Here is a 22,374-nt window from a genome sequence, read left to right on the forward strand (position 1 = left end):
TAGTTTATTTGAAAACAACTTTTTTTAACCATCCTGTTTCCCCCTCTCCCCTGCAGCCAACGGATGCTGAGTATGGCACACTTGCTGCAGACGGTGTTACACATCATCCAGGTGGTGGTCAGCTATTTCCTCATGTTGGTCTTCATGACCTACAATGCTTATCTGTGTATCGCCGTTGCAGCCGGGGCAGGCGTCGGATACTTCTTATTCAGCTGGAAAAAGGCTGTGGTTGTTGATATCACTGAACACTGTCACTAATAGCCCCCCCCCCCCCCCCCAGTCTCTCTTCATCCTCCACCCACACACGCACATACATTCACACACAGGTATTCTCCATTTAATCGTCATCATCATGCATCCAGTTTTATATACGTTTATCTTATTTAAATGGTTCACTTTGTCACACAAAAGTTGCTTGATGGAAAATGTGAATTACGACTGAGCTTTTACATTTGTGACATTCAAGTCTGTCCTTTTAGTAGGTCCAGAAGACTACCCTCGACAACTAGCATGATGTTGGTATTCCAAATGCTGGCTTCTGTTATACCAACACCACTCCTGTCTGGCTCCACAGGGCCAAACATCCACTTCCCCCACTCGTGCCATTCTTCCATTCTGTTTTTGTTATTGCGCAACAACCAGTGCAGGTTCATCCTTGTAGCACTGGGGCTCTAGGCTCTTCTGCTCAGAGGGCTATTTATGACCCTTACAACAACCTCTCTCATTGAAGATCATTGTGAATAGGGCCTGAGTTTTTCCTGACCCCACCTGGGCCCAAGTTAAAGCCAATGTGTTCTTCTGAAGCCTTGTCATATCTGCATTCCATCTGACAATCTGGCGGGGGGGTCTAACATAATCAGTGTCTCAACTACAGGAGTCAAAGGTCATACTTGGGATTGTGTGGAGATGGTGGGGCAGCTCTGGCTGTATGACTAAGCCTTACTAAACCCTTTGCCTTAAAGGAGGGAAACATGACAGCCTAGGCCAACTGTAGTCTACTGACAAGTGCCAGTGCTATTTTAAAGAAGTTTGTCCAGTGGACAAGCAGTCAAGTACAGTACACTTTAAATGTTGTGTGATTATATACATTAGTGTAATGCAGCAGAGCGCGACAACATTTGAGACCCTCTTCATGAGACACACTGTAATGCAGTGTTCAATTTTGGTAGTTTATGAATGACAACCTCATTATTTACCAATGACACTTGGCACTCGGAGGCTTGATCTGACACACAAATGTAAATTGACTCTTGTACATCAAGAAGCCAATATAAAATGTTCATAATATAACTTGGGAGTAACTTTTGGTGCATTCATTCAATAGGCTTAAATTAGTTAGCATGTCAACACAACATGGACACTAGTGTCCTTATTGGAGCAAGTGCTCAGATCCCAAGGACAAGCAGGGAACTATGGGAAAGTACGAGGATGAATCTAGTGCTTTCTCAGACTGGCCTAGTAACATGATTACTGCACCTCTTGTGACCTATTGGTGCTTACGCCTCACAGTTCACACTTTGACAGGAGGGGATATCTATGAAGTAGAACCTAAAGAGAAAGTTGTATTTTTAGTTTCTTGATTATAATTTTTTTCATCTCTGAGAAATGACTAGTAAATGTTTATCAGTTGCCTAAAGCTGTGTTTTACACCGGCAGTCTGATTCTGATATTTTAATGATTTGGCAATAGAGCTGATTTGATTGGTTAAAGGACCAATTAGCGGAAATGTCAGAATTGCCTGTCTCTGTAGACCGGTAGCCCAATTCTGATTTTTTTTTTTTTTTTTTTTTTTTTTTTTTTTTTTTTTTGCACTCAGTTAATTGGTCTTTTGACCAATTAGATCTGGAAAAATATCGGTTGTAGAAAGATCTGATGTGATTGGTCAAAAGACCAATTAGTGGAAAAAATATCAGAATTGAGCTGCTTGTCTAAACACAGCCTTAGTGATGTGCTGTGCCTGGTTTGAGGGTCAAATTCCTAGTTGCTATAACTGGATTTAACTGCCGCACATTCTCATTACATTACAATCAAGCCAGGGACATTAATAGTTGGTGTATACTTGAACATATTATAACTGTTTCTGCTTTACCACATGGGATCATGTATCAAGATTTATTATTATAGTCTACTGTACAACTCGAGCGTTGAAGTTAATGGGCCAAAACAGCAGTGGGAGTCTGACTGCCACTCCAGCGCAGCAACAGCGTGAACATTACCTGGACTGTTAAGTCCACAGACATGTCTGTATAGTATGACGTATTTACTGTGCTGTAATCATCTAGAGAAAACAAGTAATAAATGGTATCATTCAAGAACTGTATGTTTGATTCTGTTGCATTCTCATAATGCAGCCTTGAAGGCCAATAAAACTACAATCATACCATTCTAAGTAATAACTGATTAGTTATCAAGTCCATTCCATTTTGCCCCAAAGATGCTACCTTCACCTTCCTGGGACTACCAAGTCTGGATTTTTGTAATCGAGGGAAACCACTACAACAGCTCCCATGAAACATGTTGTACAAAAGAAAGGCCACACGCTTTGCATCGCAAGTCATAACATTTCAGGTAAATGCAACAACATTACTTTAGAAGATATGTGTTATAAGCAAAACATGATCCTCAAACTACACATTTCTTTGTGAAGGGAATTCTGACCTCAGGCAAGCCCACAGGTATCCCTGACCATGTCAATAGCATTGTTACTGTGCCATCCACACACCAACACTGGTGGAGCCAACAGTTTGAGTAGTCTTGTGAATGTGCCTATTAGGAACCTAAAACTACAGGTTTCCAAAGAGTGAGGGCAAGGTGTTGGGTTTAGGATGGGGCTTGTAGCTTATTCTCTCGTTGATCATCTGTTCCCGTGTCTTTCCATCCCCTGTTCCACCGCTGGCCCCCACCATGTTACTAAACATAGCCACACCAACAACATCCACTTCATCGCTCTGTTTTTTCCGAATCTGAGAGGGGGGGCGTAGGTTGTTAGACAGAAGTTCTAGTATGTGTAATTCATGTAAAAAAAATAGTGCTTTTCTCACACCCAATGCGCGGATTTTATGCCAATCAAGCGTTTCTTAAAGTTAATGAGGAATTTAAGAAACGGGTTGCAGGCAATCCATCAACAACGCAAAGCCTCTTTATTATGCCTTTATACCTGCAGATAATACATTTATCCATGATGCTGTGGCTACTCACCTCAAGCTCTTTCTTGACACACTCAAACTCCTCAGTGTCATCCAACTTCAATTCCAGACGGGTGGGCTTTCTGCGCAGCATATTATATCCACAATGTTCGCTGTGAAGCAGATGTGCCCAAGGCTGTAAGTACTAACTTCTACTAGATGGCTAAAGACAAAGGTGACAGCTCAATTATCGAGTGTAATAATATGGCTTGCATTTGCTAAACCACTTAGCTAGCTACAGTGCCTTGCGAAAGTATTCGGCCCCCTTGAACTTTGCGATCTTTTGCCACATTTCAGGCTTCAAACATAAAGATATAAAACTGTATTTTTTGTGAAGAATCAACAACAAGTGGGACACAATCATGAAGTGGAACGACATTTATTGGATATTTTCAACTTTTTTAACAAATCAAAAACGGAAAAATTGGGCGTGCAAAATTATTCAGCCCCCTTAAGTTAATACTTTGTAGCGCCACCTTTTGCTGCGATTACAGCTGTAAGTCGCTTGGGGTATGTCTCTATCAGTTTTTCACATCGAGAGACTGAAATTTTTTCCCATTCCTCCTTTCAAAACAGCTCGAGCTCAGTGAGGTTGGATGGAGAGCATTTGTGAACAGCAGTTTTCAGTTCTTTCCACAGATTCTCGATTGGATTCAGGTCTGGACTTTGACTTGGCCATTCTAACACCTGGATATGTTTATTTTTGAACCATTCCATTGTAGATTTTGTTTTATGTTTTGGATCATTGTCTTGTTGGAAGACAAATCTCCGTCCCAGTCTCAGGTCTTTTGCAGACTCCATCAGGTTTTCTTCCAGAATGGTCCTGTATTTGGCTCCATCCATCTTCCCATCAATTTTAACCATCTTCCCTGTCCCTGCTGAAGAAAAGCAGGCCCAAACCATGATGCTACCACCACCATGTTTGACAGTGGGGATGGTGTGTTCAGCTGTGTTGCTTTTACGCCAAACATAACATTTTGCATTGTTGCCAAAAAGTTCAATTTTGGTTTCATCTGACCAGAGCACCTTCTTCCACATGTTTGGTGTGTCTCCCAGGTGGCTTGTGGCAAACTTTAAACAACACTTTTTATGGATATCTTTAAGAAATGGCTTTCTTCTTGCCACTCTTCCATAAAGGCCAGATTTGTGCAATATACGACTGATTGTTGTCCTATGGACAGAGTCTCCCACCTCAGCTGTAGATCTCTGCAGTTCATCCAGAGTGATCATGGGCCTCTTGGCTGCATCTCTGATCAGTCTTCTCCTTGTATGAGCTGAAAGTTTAGAGGGACGGCCAGGTCTTGGTAGATTTGCAGTGTCTGATACTCCTTCCATTTCAATATTATCGCTTGCACAGTGCTCCTTGGGATGTTTAAAGCTTGAGAAATCTTTTTGTATCCAAATCCGGCTTTAAACTTCTTCACAACAGTATCTCGGACCTGCCTGGTGTGTTCCTTGTTCTTCATGATGCTCTCTGCGCTTTTAACGGACCTCTGAGACTATCACAGTGCAGGTGCATTTATACGGAGACTTGATTACACACAGGTGGATTGTATGTATCATCATTAGTCATTTAGGTCAACATTGGATCATTCAGAGATCCTCACTGAACTTCTGGAGAGAGTTTGCTGCACTGAAAGTAAAGGGGCTGAATAATTTTCACGCCCAACTTTTCAGTTTTTGATTTGTTAAAAAAGTTTGAAATATCCAATAAATGTCGTTCCACTTCATGATTGTGTCCCACTTGTTGTTGATTCTTCACAAAAAAGTACAGTTTTATATCTTTATGTTTGAAGCCTGAAATGTGGCAAAAGGTCGCAAAGTTCAAGGGGGCCGAATACTTTCGCAAGGCACTGTATATACAATTACTAAACAATAGTTCATGTTAGGCTACCAAACAAATCAATCACACTAAAATCTCTAGCTAACTACATAAAAGACTAGTGACAGACCAAGCACGGCTAAAGAGGGCAAAATTGAGCGCTCCATACGTCAATTTGTCTCGGATCCAGTGGTACTCACAAAGAAACAGGCAAATCTTTCATATTTGCTTACATTTTGTTAATGTTGTTTATTTGGACAGCAGTAGCTAGCTAGCCTATCCCTGTAGAATCCGCTATAAATTGACGAAGGGTTTCTGGGTAACGTAGTTTTCAGCAGTGCCCGTGTTTGACCTTTCCGCTAGATGTCGCTGTGAAATGTGAACAGGCAACCACTTTTGTGTTTTGATTTTGCTAGCTGGTTGCGGTTCCTGTGTAATTGCGTTATTTCAAACCCAATACTAAAATACAGGTACATTAATCACCTTGAATGTTGAGCATTTTGTCTATTTGGTGATGCTTTTGGCAAACTGCTGAGTGTCGTTCGCTAACTAGTTTATCTGACGTTAGCTAGTTAGTCAACGTGTTCTTGTGTAAAGACTACTTTACAAACCCCTATGATTTTGTCAATGTGTCCCAGCCATTTAATTTACTGATTAGGGAGTTGTCAATTTTTGGTCAGCAAATTGATAGTTAGTAAACTACACACTCATTCCATTCATTCATATCTTTGTGTGGCTATTGTTTACTCCAGGACAGTATCATTCATTGTGGTGAACAGTGGGACCAGAGATGTCTGACGAGGATGAAGCTCCGCTGGTGAAGAAGACCAGAATTTTCTATGGCAGTCTGGAGGAGAGGGAGCGGCTGGGACGAGAGTCCTCTGGGTCAGGCAAAAATTCTGTCAAAGCAGGCATTGAGGCTGTCAACATCAACTGTTTATGGTTGGAGTCGTATGTATGTGTGTCTCTTAACTCAACTTACTTTCTCTCTCTCATCCCTCAGGTCCCGTGAGCTTGAGGAACACGTGAGTGAGCTTCAGTCTGGGGTATTGGCTGACTTTTTCTCGCTCGCTTTCTGCGCTCAGTCACAGTATCCACTTACGATCTAGAGGTTAAAGCTTGCTTACGGGCCCTTGGGGAGCCAATCGCACTGTTTGGTGAGGGGCCTGCTGAGAGACGAGAGAGGTGAGTCACAAGCATGGTTCTGTCCTACCCTTCTAATATTTTAATGTGTGGATTAAAAATGAAAGACCCTCTGAAGATCCTCTGATGCTTTTACAACATGTCACCCCTGTCAACTTACCAATTAAAATGGCAGTTTTGAGTTATTGTCTTTCTGCTTGAAAACACCACATCGAAAGTTATATTTTGCATGCATTATATCCACCTCTAACCTTAGCTCAACCTCTTTTCGATTTTGTTATTTATTTTCCAGGCTGAGGAATATCCTTTCTGTAGTGGGCCCAGATGCACTAAAGAAATCTAAGAAGGATGATGAAGGAAACTTAAATTACTTCTACCAAATCTCTATCAACATGTTAAATGTGCAACCAGAGGGAAAACATTTCTAGATCACCTGTACTCCACATACAGAGACGTGAACAAAGCTCTCCCTCGCCCTCCATTTGGTAAATTCAACCACAACTCTATCCTCCTGATTCCTGCTTACCGCAAGCAAAAATTAAAGCAGGAAGCACCAGTGACTCGGTCTATAAAAAAATGGTCAGATGAAGCAGATGCTAAACTACAGGACTGATGCTAAACTACAGGACTGCTTTGCTATCACAGACTGCAAGCAGGGCTTGCAAACTATTACAGACTACAAAGGGAAGCACAGCCGCGAGCTGCCCAGTGACACGAGCCTACCAGACGAGCTAAATCACTTCTATGTTCGCTTCGAGGCAAGCAACACTGAGGCATGCATGAGAGCATCAGCTGTTCCGGGCAACTGTGTGATCACGCTCTCCGTAGCCGACGTGAGTAAGACCTTTTTAAACAGGTCAACATACACAAGGCTGCGGGCCAGATGGATTACCAGGACGTGTGCTCTGGGCATGTGCTGACCAACTGACCGGTGTCTTCACTGACATTTTCAACATGTCCCTGATTGAGTCTGTAATACCAACATGCTTCAAGCGGACCACCATAGTCCCTGTGCCCAAGAACACAAGGCAACCTGCCTAAAAGACTACAGACCCATAGCACTCACGTCCGTAGCCATGAAGTGCTGGTACTGTAAATGTATCCATATTGAATGAATGGAGTGAAAACATTGTAGTAGTGAGAGAAATACATTGGAGAGTCAAGCCACATCATACCTTCTCCTGAATACACCTGTTGTATTCGGCGCACGTGACAAATAAACTTTGATTTGAGAAATCCAAACGTTCCCAGGAGGAGGTATGATATGTGGTTTGACTCTCCAATGTATTTCTCTCACTACTACAATGTTTTCACTCCATTCATTCAATATGGAGATACATTTACAGTACCAGTCAAACGTTTGGACACCTACTCATTCCAATGTTCTTTATTTTTACTCTTTTCTACATTGTAGAATAATAGTGAAGATATCAAAACTATGAAATAACACACATGGAATCAAGTTGCAACCAAAAAGTGTTAAACCAATCAAAATAGAAAGTACAAGAACTTCACAAGACCCTCAGCGTATGTCCTCCATCAGTCTCCAAAATAATTCAAGGACGTCTCTTGTTCCTGAAAAACTGTTGTAGAATATCAAAATGTTCTCTGCCTACTCAGAACCTGAATAACTACTGCAGTCAAATCGGTGACGACAGGCCTAAATCCTTCTGCCAATTTATCCCGAACTCCAAAATGCTTGTGACTGCCTCTTGATGAGTCCCTCAGTCTCCTCTCATTGCACTGCACAGACAGGAATGGTCTTGATGGTGTTTTATATCCATAGCCATCAAATAAGCATTTGTTAGAAGAATTGTCCTTGTCGTCCTGACTTGTTTTTTGTTCTCTCTAGGAGTGGCCTGTGGAATGTTCGACTTCACCCTTATCCGTACTCTTCGGGGTTAGAAGAATATCTTATTTTTGTCAATCATTGAGAAATTGCATTGCAATTTACTATTTTCCTTGACTTCTGTTGTCCTAAGTTAGGGCTGGGCGGTATACTGTATTTTACGATATATGGACCGGTTTGGGTTTTTACTTTACAGTAGACTAGAATACAGTATATACATATTAAATGAGTAAAGCAGTATGTAAAGTTTGGTCATACGCACATCCTTAACATAGGTGCTGGGCTAATAAAGAACAGACCTGATGAAGATCCATTTCAGATCGAAACGTTGTCAATAAAGTGGTGAATTTGGAGCTTTAAAGCAGTGTGTAAACATTAGTGACCAGTGATTCCATGTACAGTATATAGGGCAGCAGCCTCTAAAGTGCAGGGTTGAGTAACCTGGTGGTAGCCGGCTAGTGATGGCTATTTAACAGTCTGATGGCCTTGAGATAGAAGCTGTTTTTCAGTCTCTCTGTCCCAGCTTTGATGCACCTGTACTGACCTCGCCTTCTGGATGATAGCGTGGTGAACAGGCCGTGACTTGGGTGTTTCAATGAAAGCCTAGGAAGTGGGCTAACTGCCTTGTTCAGTAACAAATGCAGAAATGTATGAAAATGCAGATTTCTTTGAATTGAACAGTATTTAAATAATCAATGGAGAAAGACCAATTGAAATCACTTAGAATGTACAGTGGGGCAAAAACGTATTTAGTCAGCCACCAATTGTGCAAGTTCTCCCACTTAAAAAGATGAGGCCTGTAATTTTCATCATAGGTACACTTCAATTATGACAGACAAAATGAGAGAAAAAAAATCGAGAAAATCACATTGTAGGATTTTTTTATTTATTTATTTGCAAATTATGGTGGAAAATAAGTATTTGGTCAATAACAAAAGTTTATCTCAATACTTTGTGTTATACCCTTTGTTGGCAATGACAGAGGTCAAATGTTTTCTGTAAGTCTTCACAAGGTTTTCACACACTGTTGCTGGTATTTTGGCCCATTCCTCCATGCAGATCTCCTCTAGAGCAGTGATGTTTTGGGGCTGTTGCTGGGCAGCACGGACTTGCAACTCCCTCCAAAGATTTTCTATGGGGTTGAGATCTGGAGACTGGCTAGGCCACTCCAGGACCTTGAAATGCTTCTTACGAAGCCACTCCTTTGTTGCCCTGGCGGTGTGTTTGGGATCATTGTCATGTTGAAAGACTCACCCATCTTCAATGCCCTTGCTGATGGAAGGAGGTTTTCACTCAAATTCTCACGATACATGGCCCCATTCATTCTTTCCTTTACATGGATCAGTCGTCCTGGTCCCTTTGCAGAAAACAGCCTGAAAGCATGATGTTTCCACCCCCATGCTTCACAGTAGGTATGGTGTTCTTTGGATGCAACTCAGCATTCTTTGTCCTCCAAACATGACAAGTTGACGAGTTTTTACCAAAATGTTCTATTTTGGTTTCATCTGACCATATGACATTCTCCCAATCTTCTTCTGGATCATCCAAATGCTCTCTAGCAAACTTCAGACGGGCCTGGACATGTACTGGCTTAAGCAGGGGGACACGTCTGGCATTGCAGGATTTGAGTCCCTGGCAGTGTAGTGTGTTACTGATGGTAGGCTTTGTTACTTTGGTCCCAGCTCTCTGCAGGTCATTCACTAGGTCTCCCCGTGTGGTTCTGGGATTTTTGCTCACCGTTCTTGCGATCATTTTGACCCCACGGGGTGAGATCTTGCGTGGAGCCCCAGATCGAGGGAGATTATCAGTGGTCTTGTATGTCTTCCATTTCCTAATAATTTCTCCCACAGTTGATTTCTTCAAACCAAGCTGCTTACCTATTGCAGATTCAGTCTTCCCAGCCTGGTGCAGGTCTACAATTTTGTTTCTGGTGTCCTTTGACAGGTCTTTGGTCTTGGCCATAGTGGAGTTTGGAGTGTGACTGTTTGAGGTTGTGGACAGTTGTCTTTTTATACTGATAACAAGTTCAAATAGGTGCCATTAATACAGGTAACAAGTGGAGGACAGAGGAGCCTCTTAAATAAGAAGTTACAGGTCTGTGAGAGCCAGAAATCTTGCTTGTTTGTAGGTGACCAAATACTTTTTTTCCACCATAATTTGCAAATAAATTCATTAAAAATCCTACAATGTGATTTTCTGGATTTTTTTTTCTCATTTTGTCTGTCATAGTTGAAGTGTACCTATGATAAATTACAGGCCTCATCTTTTTAAGTGGGAGAACTTGCACAATTAGTGGCTGACTAAATACTTTTTCCCCCACTGTATGTGTTGCCACCATAGGGTCACGCACTACTCATGAAGAAAATGTTGAACATTCATTATTCAAAAACATAAAATACCGTCATACTGTCCTTTTTATTTTTATGCAGTGATATGCTATTTTGGCCATATCGTCCAGCCCTATCCTGAATGATAAATAAGTCAATCATTTGATAATGATAATAGTTATTCTCTTTTCCTGTCCCTTGGCCAGAACACCTATGTGGGGGCCATCTGTTTCCATCCTCAGGCCACAACACCTACGTGGGGGCCATCTGTTTCCATCCTCAGGCCACAACACCTACGTGGGGGCCATCTGTTTCCATCCTCAGGCCACAACACCTACGTGGGGGCCATCTCTTTCCATCCTCAGGCCACTCTGACTATGGAGGACTCTGATGTTAACATGGCCTCCTGTGCTGCCAATGGTACCGTCAGACTCGAGTCTGTACAGGTCTGCTCTGGTTGATATGTACTGTGTGTCTTTCTCTGTCTGTCAAATGAGGGAAACTACCTAAAGTTGGATCAAATATGATTCAGGAGGAGAGGGGTTGAGAAAAGCAGTGTATTTTTTTTCTAAATGTTCGCAATTATCATAAACAGTAGCTAACTGTGAGCTGGTGAAATGAATGGTGGCGATTTAAAGGTGTGTTGTAACCTCTCTCTCTGTCTCTGTCTCTCTCTGTGTGTGTGTGTGTAGTGATGAGCCTGTCGCTGACATCGAGGGCCACTCCTGAGGGTAGCACGAGTAGCCTGGCACCCCTGTGGACGCTTCCTGGGCACCACCTGGTGGGTGAATTTATTTGTAAACGTTCTTTAATTTGTTCTATCATTTTCAGAATGTCTGATCCAGGTAAAACAATAAAAACAAAACATGATCACTTGCACCAAATGTCTCAACTTTAGCCATAGATGTTACTCTCGTCAGACTTGTCATTCGAATTGATTCTGAAGTGGGGCTTAATCCTCACTCTCTCACCCATTCTCTCACTCACTCACTCACTCACTCACACTCCTGGAGGCCCAGGAGGAGATCCTGCACCAGGAGGGACACAGTAAAGGAGTCCACGACCTGCACTTCCACCCTGACGACTCTGTGGTAGGCACTGGGTAAGATCTCACTGGATACACTATGAAAGTCTGTCAATTGTCAGTAAAAAAACATACATTTTTGTGTTGTCTTTTCCTTGTCTCTGCACATCCTGTTGCAATATATGTTGCCAGTGAATCAAGCGAATGGCTGGTGACTTTTGTAGAGTATTATCCCATCCATTATTTCTACAACAAACCTTCAGATAACTGGGATCTCAGTGTCCTCTCCAAAACGAAAACATTAGCTAGAAAAGGCTTTTATCAACCCTGTAATTGAAGAGCTGTCAGGTCACAGAGCATATCTATATTTGGCCTATAGAAGGGAATGGGGGCTATAGGAAAACAATGGTCTTATTCTGTGATTCAATAATCTGTTTAATGAAGGCCAGTAGATGTCCACCCAGTTATCTCAATTAGAGGCTTGGCAGAACAAATAGCCTCTCAGTGGCTTGCTGGATTTGAATCATACAGGGATATTCCCTTCAAGTCCCCTCTTAATAACATGCTGTCTTACGCACACTTCCCAACTCTCTCAGTGCACAGTGATCTCATACATATAATCAACTCAGTCTACTGCCTGAGCAATTTGGAGGACTGAGAAGGTTTAGCAGCTTGTTATGTGATTGTTATAACCTCAATTAAATTAAGGCAGATGCAACAACTGGCTCCATGTGACACACGAGCTGATGTGTTTTTGTACAGATCTACGCTATTGTTGGAAAGTGACTTGCACCAGTCAAGACAGTCAGCACATTGATTTATAGTAGAAGGAATTACAGATCACTATTCACCCCTCATCTACAGGACTGTTAGTTGAATCCTAGTTTGCCTCAATATTAATCTCTCTCAGGGGTCTGGATTCGTTTGGGCGTATTTGGGACCTTCGGACCGGTGCTGTGTGATGTTCCTGGAGGGCCATCGCAGAGATTTACAGCATCGACTTCTCTCCCAACAGGTAAATTACATGGTTAGATTCTGTGTTAATGATATCTGATGGATAGGGCCAGATAATCCTGACTGTGATCTAAACTGGGAAAAAAAAGGAAACGTCCTCTCACTCTCAACTGTTTATTTTCAGCAAACTTAACATGTGTAAATATTTGTATGAACATAAGATTCAACAACTGAGACAAACTGAACAAGTTCCACAGACATGTGACTAACAGAAATGGAATAATGTGTCCCTTAACAAAGGGGGGTCAAAATCCAAAGTAACAGTCGGTATCTGGTGTGGCCACCAACTGCATTAAGTACTGCTGTGCATCTCCTCCTCATGGACTGCACCAGATTTGCCAGTTCTTGCTGTGAGATGTTACCCCACTCTTCCACCAAGGCTCCTGCAAGTTCCCGGACATTTCTGGGGGGAATGGCCCTAGCCCTCACCCTCCGATCCAACAGGTCCCAGAAGCGTACCACATGAGGGAGGAGGATGTCTTACCTGTAACGCACAGCGTTGAGATTGCCTGCAATGACAACAAGCTCAGTCTGATGATGCTGTGACACAACGCCCCAGACCATGACGGACCCTCCACCTCCAAATTGATCCCGCTCCAGAGTACAGGCCTCGGTGTAACACTCATTCCTTTAACGATAAATGCAAATCCGACAATCACCCCTGGTGAGACAAAACCGCGACTTGTCAGTGAAGAGCACTTTTTGCCAGTCCTGTCTGGTCCAGCGACGGTGGGTTTGTGCCCATAGGCGACATTGTTGCCGGTGATGTCTGGTGAGGACCTGCGTTACAACAGGCCTACAAGCCCTCAATCCAGCCTCTCTCAGCCTATTGCGGACAGTCTGAGCATTGATGGAGGGATTGTGCGTTCCTGGTGTAACTCAGGCAGTTGTTGTTGCCATCCTGTACCTGGCCCGCAGGTGTGATGTTCGGATGTACCGATCCTGTGCAGGTGTTGTTACACATTTTCTGCCACTGCGAGGGCGATCAGCTGTCCGTCCTGTCTCGCTGTCTTAGGCGTCTCACAGTACGGACATTGCAATTTATTGCCCTGGCCACATCTGCAGTCCTCATGCCTCCTTGTAGCACGCCTAAGGCACGTTCATGCATGTGAGCAGGGACCCTGGACATCTTTCTTTTGGTGTTTTTCAGTCACTAGAAAGGCCTCTTTAGTGTCGTACGTTTTCAACTATGACCTTATTTGCTTACCTTCTGTAAGCTGTTAGTGTCTTTGCAATGAAGATCTGTGGAGTTAATTCATGAAAATCCAAATATCTTTGAAAAACAGGTTCCTGAAAAAGGAATGTTTATTTTTTTGCCGAGTTTATAGGTGTCTGGTTAGACTAAACGCTCCTTCCAGACTCGCATTAAGCATCTCCAATCCAAAATTATATCTAGAATCGAATCCTATTTCGCAACAAAGCATCCTTCAGTCATGCTGCCAAACTTACCCTCGTAAAACTGACTATCCTACCGATTTTTGACTTCGACGATGTCATTTACAAAATAGCCTCCAACGCTGTACTCAGACTGCATCCAATTTGCTATCACAGTGCCATCCGTTTTGTCACCAAAGCCCCATATACTACCCACCACTGCGACCTGTATGCTCTCGTTGGCTGGCCCTCGCTTCATATCCGTTGCCAAATCCACTGGCTCCAGGTCATCTATAAGTCTTTGCTAGGTAAAGCCCCGCCTTATCTCAGCTCACTGGTCACCATAGCAGCACCCACCCGTAGCACGTGCTCCAGCAGGTATATTTCACTGGTCACCCCCAAAGCCAATTCCTACTTTGGCTACCTTTCCTTCCAGTTCTCTGCTGCCAATGACTGGAACGAATTGCAAAAATCACTGAAGCTGGAGACTCATATCTCCCTCACTAACTTTAAGCACCAGTTGTCAGAGCAGCTCACAGATCACTGCACCTGTACATAGCCCATCCAACTACCTCATCCCCATAAGGTTATTTATTTATTTGTTTTTGTCGTTTCTTTGCTCCTTTGCACCGCAGTATCTCTATTTGCACGTTCAGCTTCTGCACATCTATCACTCCAGTGTTTAATTGCCAAATTGTAATTATTTTGCTACTATGGCCTATTTATTGCCTTACCTCCCTTATCTTACCTCATTTGCATACACTGTATTGTGTATATATACTTTTTCCCCTATTGTGTTATTGACTATGTTTTGTTTATTCCATGTGTAACTGTTTGTGTTGCTTTGCTTTATCTTGGCCAGGTCACAGTTGAATATGAGAACTTGTTCTCAACTAGCCTACCTGGTTAAGTAAAGGTGAAATATAAATAACACCTTTAAGGTGTGGGACCTGCGTCACAGGAAGTGCATCTACACCATCCCCTCCCATCAGAACCTAGTGTCCTCTATCAAATTCCAACTTGAGTTTTTCCAGATCCCACCTACTTCACTTATTAATTTCACATTAAATGGATACTTTGGGATTTTGGCAATTAGGCCCTTTATCTACTTCCCCAGAGTCAGATTAACTCGTGGATACAATTTTCTTTGTCCATGCTAGGAGATTCCCGTAAACTTCCAGTCATTGCGCTAATGCTAGTTAGCATTGGCTCATGAAACTACCTCTAACTTCCTTCATACTGGACAGAGACATAAAAATGGTGTCTCTGGGGAAGTAGATAAAGGGCGTGGTTGCCAAAATCCCGAAGTATCCCTTTAACTTAATTTAAATTGATCCAGCATATGAACTGAAAATACTTGATTGACCCTATAATGGCATACAGGTAACCCTTTGCACAATACCTCAATGATTTTCAAAAGTCACACGGAAAAGGTTTAGCAGCAAGTTATGTACTGTTATAACTGGTTGCAATTTTTCCCTCTTCCTCTCTTAGCCAATGATGGTCACTTCATCCTGACCTGGGCCTGTGACAACACAGCCAAGGTGTGGACCCACCAGGGCGCGCCACGAGGGCAAGGTGATGTCCCCTGACGGACAACTCATCGCCACCTGCTCCTACGACCTACACCTTCAAACTCTGCATGTCAGAGTGAGCAGGGGAGGGAGTATCACCCATAAAAAGAGAATGGCATTCTATGGTACCTTCTATTTCTATGGTAATACCGAACTGTCATCCCATACAAATAGATCATAAAATATTAGCATTTTCACGATTGACGGATGAGTCTTTGAACATCCTAAATATTCTGAATTGTACACTTGTCTGATTTACATTTAGTAGATGGTTAAATTATTATTGAACAACAACGTTAGTCTCTTGATGTCTACAACTTTGAAGCTGTCCTTTCTCCCAGATAATTTGTTCAATAATGTTTTAGGTGATTTGTAAACATGAGTCAGTTGGCGTCAGAAGTCGATCCTTTTGTCTAGTTTTTAATAAAAACAATAACTCCATATTTTCTTCATTCTTTTACACTTGCACATGACAAAATGGTTACATACAAAATAATGGAAACACGTAAATGAGGGATACGAAGTATATTGAAGGCTGGTGCTTCCACACAGGTGTGGTTTGTAAATTAATTAAGGGTCATGCATAAAAATGCTGGACAGGCATATTTGAGCTACCATGGCTTACCCTAGGATGACAATGCCCCATCCACAGGGCACGAATGGTCACTGAATGGTTTGATGACTATCAGTCACCAGATCTCAACCCAATTGAACACTAATGGGATATTCTAGAGTGGCTAGATAAATTATACTATAACTCAATGAAGTGTGTATAAAATAATGGACTTTCAATAATCAAGGTACCAATAGCTCCAACTGCATAGTTGAAAGGAGGCAGAGGAGTCTTTCGGTTGTAGGTGAGGTCATTGAGGTCTTTATCCAGCGTCCCATTTTGAGTGCTGAAATGTTCTTTCTCCCACGATGTGGGGAAAAAATGTTGTCCCCCACACAACTTTGTCAGTCTCGTGAACACTGTTCTAGCCAGTAGTGTTTTTTTTTTTAGTAGTAGTAAATTTTTCCTTGGTCAGATCACGCAGTCAGGCCCTAGTTAACCTATATTTTCCATTGTTTTAGCCTTGGAAGCCCAGGCATTCCTATAATCAATTACAGCTGGCACTGTAATGGGAATACTGCTGCCCAGATGCTTTAAACTCTTGCATCCTAGCAGCACCACCAGCAGCAGAAGAAGCGCCTGCAGCAAGGGCTCCTGTGGAAGCGAGGCTCAGCCAGTCCTCCATGGTTCCAGGTGGCCTGAGGTTGCTCTATGATGGGCTGCTTCCCAAATGAGGGCTTTAGCTCCAGCTGGTTGCCTAGTTCTCTTCCTCCCTGCTGGGGGCTGGACCTCTGGCTGTCCAAGTCAGCCTTGACCCCCAGGAAGGCTGCTAGGTCCAGGTCCAGGGCTGTAGCTCCCCCGCGAGGTAGCGGAGTGTTCTGCCGGCATTGTGGACAGGGGATCCACATCTGCTGGGGAGTAGGAGAGGGAGCAGGGTTGATTGGGACACGTTGGTTTGTCAATCCATTATAGATATTTAGGTAGACTAATAGTTATGACTGCTGAAGCTAATAATGAGCTCTCGATACAGCATTCCTCTTCGAAAAGTGTCCGGAAAGGAATCTGTTGCTCTTTAGGATTGGTCAGGTTAATTTAAGATTATGCATATTGGCTGATCCTAACAAATCAGTTCTCCCCTTTTATCAAATCACTTTCACTAAATCAAAGGAACAAGTGAGCTGGCTATAGCTTAACAAGGCCCAGTCTGTGAGCTATTCTGAAAGTGGTCCAAATATCTTACTTTTTATAGTCCCTAATTGACCAGAGATGCTGCCTCTGTAGGACTGCTGTCATGACAGTCAGACCCACCTGCTCATTGAGGATGGTGTCAAGGCGTCTCAGGCAGGCCTGGCAGAAGGTGTGGCCGCAGTAGAGCTTGCGTGGCAGCCTCTCAGCCAGGTTGAAGGCACAGAAGCAGATGATACAGTCCAGTTTACGGCTGTCTCTGGATGGTGGAACTCCTCCGGCCGACACACCACTCTCTACAGGGGGATCTTCTGGGGCCTCTATGTCAGGGGCCTCTGCGGGGGCTTCTGGGGCATGAAAGTCTGGGGCATCAGGTACTGGGGCTTCCTCCTCCATCCTGTACAGGAAACTAGATTATGAATGGCGCATATTGCTGGTGACCATGTGACACAACTGATAAGATATTTATAGCACCTGTTATGTGCAATACATTGCAGCCCAATGCTTAATAGTTAAAATAATCAAACTGAAACCAATTTATTGGAGAAACGAACAGTTGATAATACAAATGTTGAGGAAACTAGAGGAATGGAATTAATAAGGAATTTAGACTCAAGAAAAAGGATTGAGACCCATGTTTGATGTCAGCTGTGGACTTCTGTTACAGCATTCTCTGTCCGGTCAGTCAGTTGTGTGATGGTATAAGACAACAGGTTGATTGTAAGCAGAGACCAATATCTATTTACTGGATAAGAGTGTCTGCTAAATGACTAAAACCGAATGTCAGTCTCAGATCTTCTATACCGTGGGTTCTCAAACCTTGCTGTTAATTGTATTTGAACTTTTCCACAGCTACCAAACCTGATTCAAATTGTGAACTAATCATCAAGCTCTTGACAAGGTGAATCAGGTGAATTAGTTCAGGGCTACAACAAAGTTGTGAAACGTCTGGGGTCCCCGAGGAGAGGTATAATAACATCTGTTCGTTAGTACCTGTTGACTGTCATTAACTAAAACATTGCCTAACAGAACTGAAAAAAAAAAACTTAAAACATGGCGTACCTTCTGGTTTGTCCTCCAAACCTCCTAAAGGTCCTTGGTAGTTCCCTGGAGACCTGCCATGACTTCTGTTTTCAAAGCAACCTCCGTCCCAGGACCAGTCCAGTGTTGTTCTCCTTTACTGGCAAACTAAATCGACACTACAGTATAGGGTCAGATAGTAGAGTGATGAACTTATTACATAGCCTAGTTCCTGTTGTCTCTAGTACAATCCCCTGGAGGGTAGGTCTTCCTCCCTTTATCTCCCCTGTTGTTCAGCTCTACTCTTCCACAGAAGCTGCTCTAATGATGAGCAAACAATTTGAGCCTGCAGCGGCTCCTCAGGCCGTTTAATATTTCAGGCTGCCCGTCCCTGTGAACTCACACTCATAGGCCTGTCAATGGAGCGTGTTACATATTAAAGAGGCTACAGAGAACAATGGGGTTCTCAGGGGTAGAGAGAGCTTATTATCATCTATTGGGCTGATGGGATGGGCCCTCTGCCTCACCACGTACACAATCAAACACACGTGCACGCAAACATGCACACGATAACACACAGGCGAACCAGGCTCGCATTCCTGTATTGAGGGAGCAGGTAACAGATCAGCTTACACTGGCAACAATAGACAAGCAGAAACCCTACACTCCATTCGCTAGCATCCACTCATCGGAGTAAGGCCTGAAGTCCATAAGACCCAGTCACACAGGGCCTATACACAACATACTGTAGGTGTCCTTGTAACCTTTACAATGTGACATTGCCTTGTCCAGTCAAATGACCCCGAGCCCATATTAGCCTCTTCTCCCAGGACACCACTTTCAGATCTGAAGAGAATGGATAAGTGTAAGCAATATGGTGATTGGTAATGGACTTAATGGAACTCATATCTATCCAGTTCCTAGAGATCTGAAAACACCAAGGTGTTAGGGACTAGAACAAGGAACCAGTGGTTGTTTTCCTTGTTCATTGGTGTTGAGATGCACTGGAGACACTAGATGGTAGCAGAGATCAGACATATATACAGCATGTTCAGGATGAGTGTAGGCGGCCGACTCCTAGGGGGAACAGAATGAAACATTTACTCAGACTGACCATTGCAACATATGTTTTTCGAAAGTTATTGTTTGTTATTGAGTGGCTTCCTCCCTTGCGCCGTAAAACAGGTCTATGAAAGATGAGTAAAGGAAGAAAACAGCTGATGCTTATCTTAATCTTCTGCAAATAGAGATTTCCAGGTGTCTCTGAACTTCTGTACATGCTTCGTAGCATATTTAGCTTTAGTTCTCACCATGTTATGGTTAGGTTATTGTAGTAGATTAAGATTAAATCCATACTGCAGAAGATCCATACTATAGAGCGATTTAAATTTAAAGGCAATGTTCCCGTAACGGCAGATCTCCTCTTCGTCTGAAGAGGAGTAAGTATCGGACCAAGATGCAGCGTGGTAAGTGTCCATAACAAAAACAAACGATAACGTGAAATCTTCAAAAACCGAAACAGTACCGTGTGGCAACAAACACCCACAAACCAGCAGTGAAACCCAGGCTACCTAAGTATGATTCTCAATCAGAGACAACTAACGACACCTGCCTCTGATTGAGAACCATACTAGGCCGAAACAGAAACCAAACAAAGGAAATAAAGGTCAGAACGTGATAGTTCCAATGTTCGCGGAGACTGCATTCACAGTAAACGCTCATTTTGTCTGCTCAATCGGAAATTATTATTACAATCGTGCTATAATGCGGCTCTTCTGCAAACCGGATTTAGCCCTTTAAAAAGTTGTTTTTATTTTTTGGTAGTGGAACATTCCTTGAAATAACATTATATAATTCATGTCTACTCTATACTGTCTCCTATGAGATGGAAATACATTCTACTTGATTTCCATATATATTTTGACTAAGGCCTCTGTTTAATCATACAAAGTAATACATCAAATCAAATTTTATTGGTCACACACATGGTTAGCAGATGTTAATGTGAGTGCAGCGAAATGCTTGTGCTTCTAGTTCTGACCATGCAGTAATATCTAACATGTAATCTAACAATTTCACAACAACTACCTTATACACACTAGTGTAAAGGAATGAATAAGAATATGTACATATAAATAAATATATGGATGAGCGATGGCCGCACGGCATAGGCAAGATGCAGTAGATGGTATAGAGTACAGTATATACATATGAGGTGAGTAATGTAGGGTATGTAAACATTATATAAAGTTGCATTGTTTAAAGAGACCAGTGATACATTTATTACATAATTGTTTTTATTATTAAAGTGGCTAGAGATTTGAGTCTGTATGTTTGCAGCAGCCACTCAATGTTAGTGATGGCTGTTTAACAGTCTGATGGCATTGAGATACCTGTACTGACCTCGCCTTCTGGATGATAGCGGGGTGAACAGGTAGTTGCTCGGGTGGTTGTTGTCCTTGATGATCTTTTTGGCCTTCCTGTGACATCGGATGGTGTAGGTGTCCTGGAGGGCAGGTAGCTTGCCCCGGTGATGCATTGTGCAGACCTCACTACCCTCTGGAGAGCCTTACGGTTGTGGGCGGAGCAGTTGCCATACCAGGCGTTGATACAGTCCGGCAGGATGCTCTCGATTGTGCATCTGTAACTCACAAACTGAGTGTTTTCGGTGACAAGCCAAATTCCTTCAGCCTCCTGAGGTTGAAGAGGCGCTGTTGCGCCTTCTTCACCACGCTGTCTGTGTGGGTGGACCATTTCAGTTTGTCCGTGATGTGTACGCCGAGGAACTTACCTTCTCCACTACTGTCTCGTCAATGTGGCTAGGGGGGTGGTCTCTCTGCTGTTTCCTGAAGTCCACGATCATCTACTTTGTTTTGTTGACATTGATTGTGAGGTTATTTTCCTGACACCACACTCCGAGGGCCCTCACCTTCTCCCTGTAGGCCGTCTCGTCGTTGTTGGTAATCAAGCCTACCACTATAGTGTCATACAAAGGAATAGCACTGTTAACGTTGGTCTGTATGGGTCAATGATTAACAAATGAGACAGTGGAACATTTTACCCTTTGCATATTTACTAACCCAATGTTAGTATGTGTCTCAGTATAGGGACTATTTGGCACACAACACAAGAACAGGTCTGTTTCATATATGATCATGTTTTACATTAACAAAAATAGTCTGCTGTCCCAAGTAGGGGATCATCACTCACCTTTTGTCCTTTTGTGTGCTCATGTTTTATTTATTTATTTAACCTTTATTTTCAAGGTCCCATTGAGACCAAGGTCTCTTTTGCAAGGGAGCCCTGTATCTTACCATTAAACAACAAATTACACACAGAAAATGAAAATATAAAGACAGTACAGAAACATAAAATAAAACACAATCACATTCCTCAACAGAGGCCCTCAATCAACACTCTGAACTGCCCGAAAGGCACCAATGCATCCATTTGTAGGGAACTCTGAAGATACATGTTCCATACATGGAGTGCAAAGACACTTAAAGCTGTTTATCCTAAACCTGTAACAGTAAAAGACGGAATTTCCAGAGTTAGCCATCCCTGTTATTGGGTATGATAAATCGTACTTCTATGGGTAAGTAAAGTTTTTGCAAAAGGGCTTTATAAATTAATAAAATGCAGTGTGCAATATGGTGAACCGCATCTAACGGCTTAATGAAGTGGCTGCTGCATTCAAGTAGATCAGTGGTTCCCAAACTTTTTATAGTCCCGTACCCCTTCAAACATTCAACCTCCAGCTGCGTACCCCCTCTAGCACCGGGGTCAGCGCACTCTCAAATGTTGTGTTTTGCCATCATTGTAAGCCTGCCACACACACACTATACAATACATTTATTAAACATAAGAATGAGTGTTATAATAATAATCAATAATTTTGCTCTTCATTTAACCATCTTGCATATAAAACCACAACTCTGCAATGTTGGTTTGTATTGGAGAGAGTCTCCGTCTTAAATAATTTTCCACACACAGTCTGTGCCTTTATTTAGTTTTCATGCTAGTGAGGGCCGAGAATCCACTCTCACATAGGTATGTGGTTGAAAGGGCATCAGAGTCTTAAATTAACAGCTCGATTTGAAAAGACAGGATACTCTTGAGCGAAGCCCACTCCACTATGTCTCCCTGTCATGGCTTTTGCGCCATCTGTACAGCTACCAACATGAGTTTGGCTACATACGGACCGTTAGTGGAATTCCTGCGAGAGAGTAATGGTTAACGTGATTGGATGTTAATCATTTGACTAGGCTACCTGTATTTGACATTGTGTTGTTATTTCGCTGAAC

General features: G+C 42.7%; 4 protein-coding genes across 8 annotated transcripts in view; 2 read left to right on the top strand and 2 right to left on the bottom strand.

The window, feature by feature from the left end:
- Positions 1-2,312, top strand: part of LOC110523463 (high affinity copper uptake protein 1) — a 23,600-nt gene extending 21,288 nt beyond the window's left edge. For both annotated transcript variants that reach the window (XM_021602162.3, XM_021602163.3), the window contains exon 5: positions 57-2,312. In XM_021602162.3, coding sequence (XP_021457837.3) covers positions 57-258 — 202 coding nt within the window. In that variant the 3' untranslated portion in view covers positions 259-2,312. The remainder of the gene's footprint in view (positions 1-56) is intronic.
- On the bottom strand, positions 1,067-5,302 carry LOC110523464 (anaphase-promoting complex subunit CDC26). Its single transcript, XM_036977092.2, has 3 exons — positions 5,241-5,302; positions 3,199-3,298; positions 1,067-2,963 (listed from the first exon to the last, which is right to left on the bottom strand). Exons 2-3 carry the CDS (start codon positions 3,277-3,279, stop codon positions 2,784-2,786), a joined length of 261 nt encoding a protein of 86 aa, XP_036832987.1. The 5' UTR covers positions 3,280-3,298; positions 5,241-5,302; the 3' UTR covers positions 1,067-2,783.
- Positions 2,436-15,753, top strand: LOC118964576 (uncharacterized). Its single transcript, XM_090234231.1, has 10 exons — positions 2,436-2,568; positions 3,234-3,323; positions 5,760-5,892; positions 6,011-6,032; positions 8,003-8,050; positions 10,533-10,772; positions 11,019-11,107; positions 11,340-11,428; positions 12,261-12,365; positions 15,233-15,753. Exons 3-7 carry the CDS (start codon positions 5,798-5,800, stop codon positions 11,019-11,021), a joined length of 408 nt encoding a protein of 135 aa, XP_090090357.1. The 5' UTR covers positions 2,436-2,568; positions 3,234-3,323; positions 5,760-5,797; the 3' UTR covers positions 11,022-11,107; positions 11,340-11,428; positions 12,261-12,365; positions 15,233-15,753.
- Positions 15,720-21,053, bottom strand: LOC110523462 (RING finger protein 224). Of its 4 annotated transcripts, none has more exons than XM_090234229.1 (4): positions 20,474-21,053; positions 18,113-19,147; positions 17,174-17,447; positions 15,720-16,773 (listed from the first exon to the last, which is right to left on the bottom strand). In XM_090234229.1, exons 3-4 carry the CDS (start codon positions 17,444-17,446, stop codon positions 16,474-16,476), a joined length of 573 nt encoding a protein of 190 aa, XP_090090355.1. In that variant the 5' UTR covers position 17,447; positions 18,113-19,147; positions 20,474-21,053; the 3' UTR covers positions 15,720-16,473. The 4 variants fall into 4 exon arrangements, with proteins under 4 accessions (XP_090090355.1, XP_021457833.3, XP_090090356.1 ...); XM_021602158.3 differs by having other exon boundaries at positions 15,720-16,776; positions 20,474-20,725; XM_090234230.1 differs by lacking the exon at positions 20,474-21,053 and adding an exon at positions 19,381-19,726.
- Between the last annotated feature and the right edge of the window lie 1,321 nt (positions 21,054-22,374).

The sequence above is a fragment of the Oncorhynchus mykiss genome, chromosome 5 (genome assembly GCF_057628025.1).
Source record: "Oncorhynchus mykiss isolate SJ-2025 chromosome 5, ASM5762802v1, whole genome shotgun sequence".
Taxonomy (NCBI): Eukaryota; Metazoa; Chordata; class Actinopteri; order Salmoniformes; family Salmonidae; genus Oncorhynchus; species Oncorhynchus mykiss.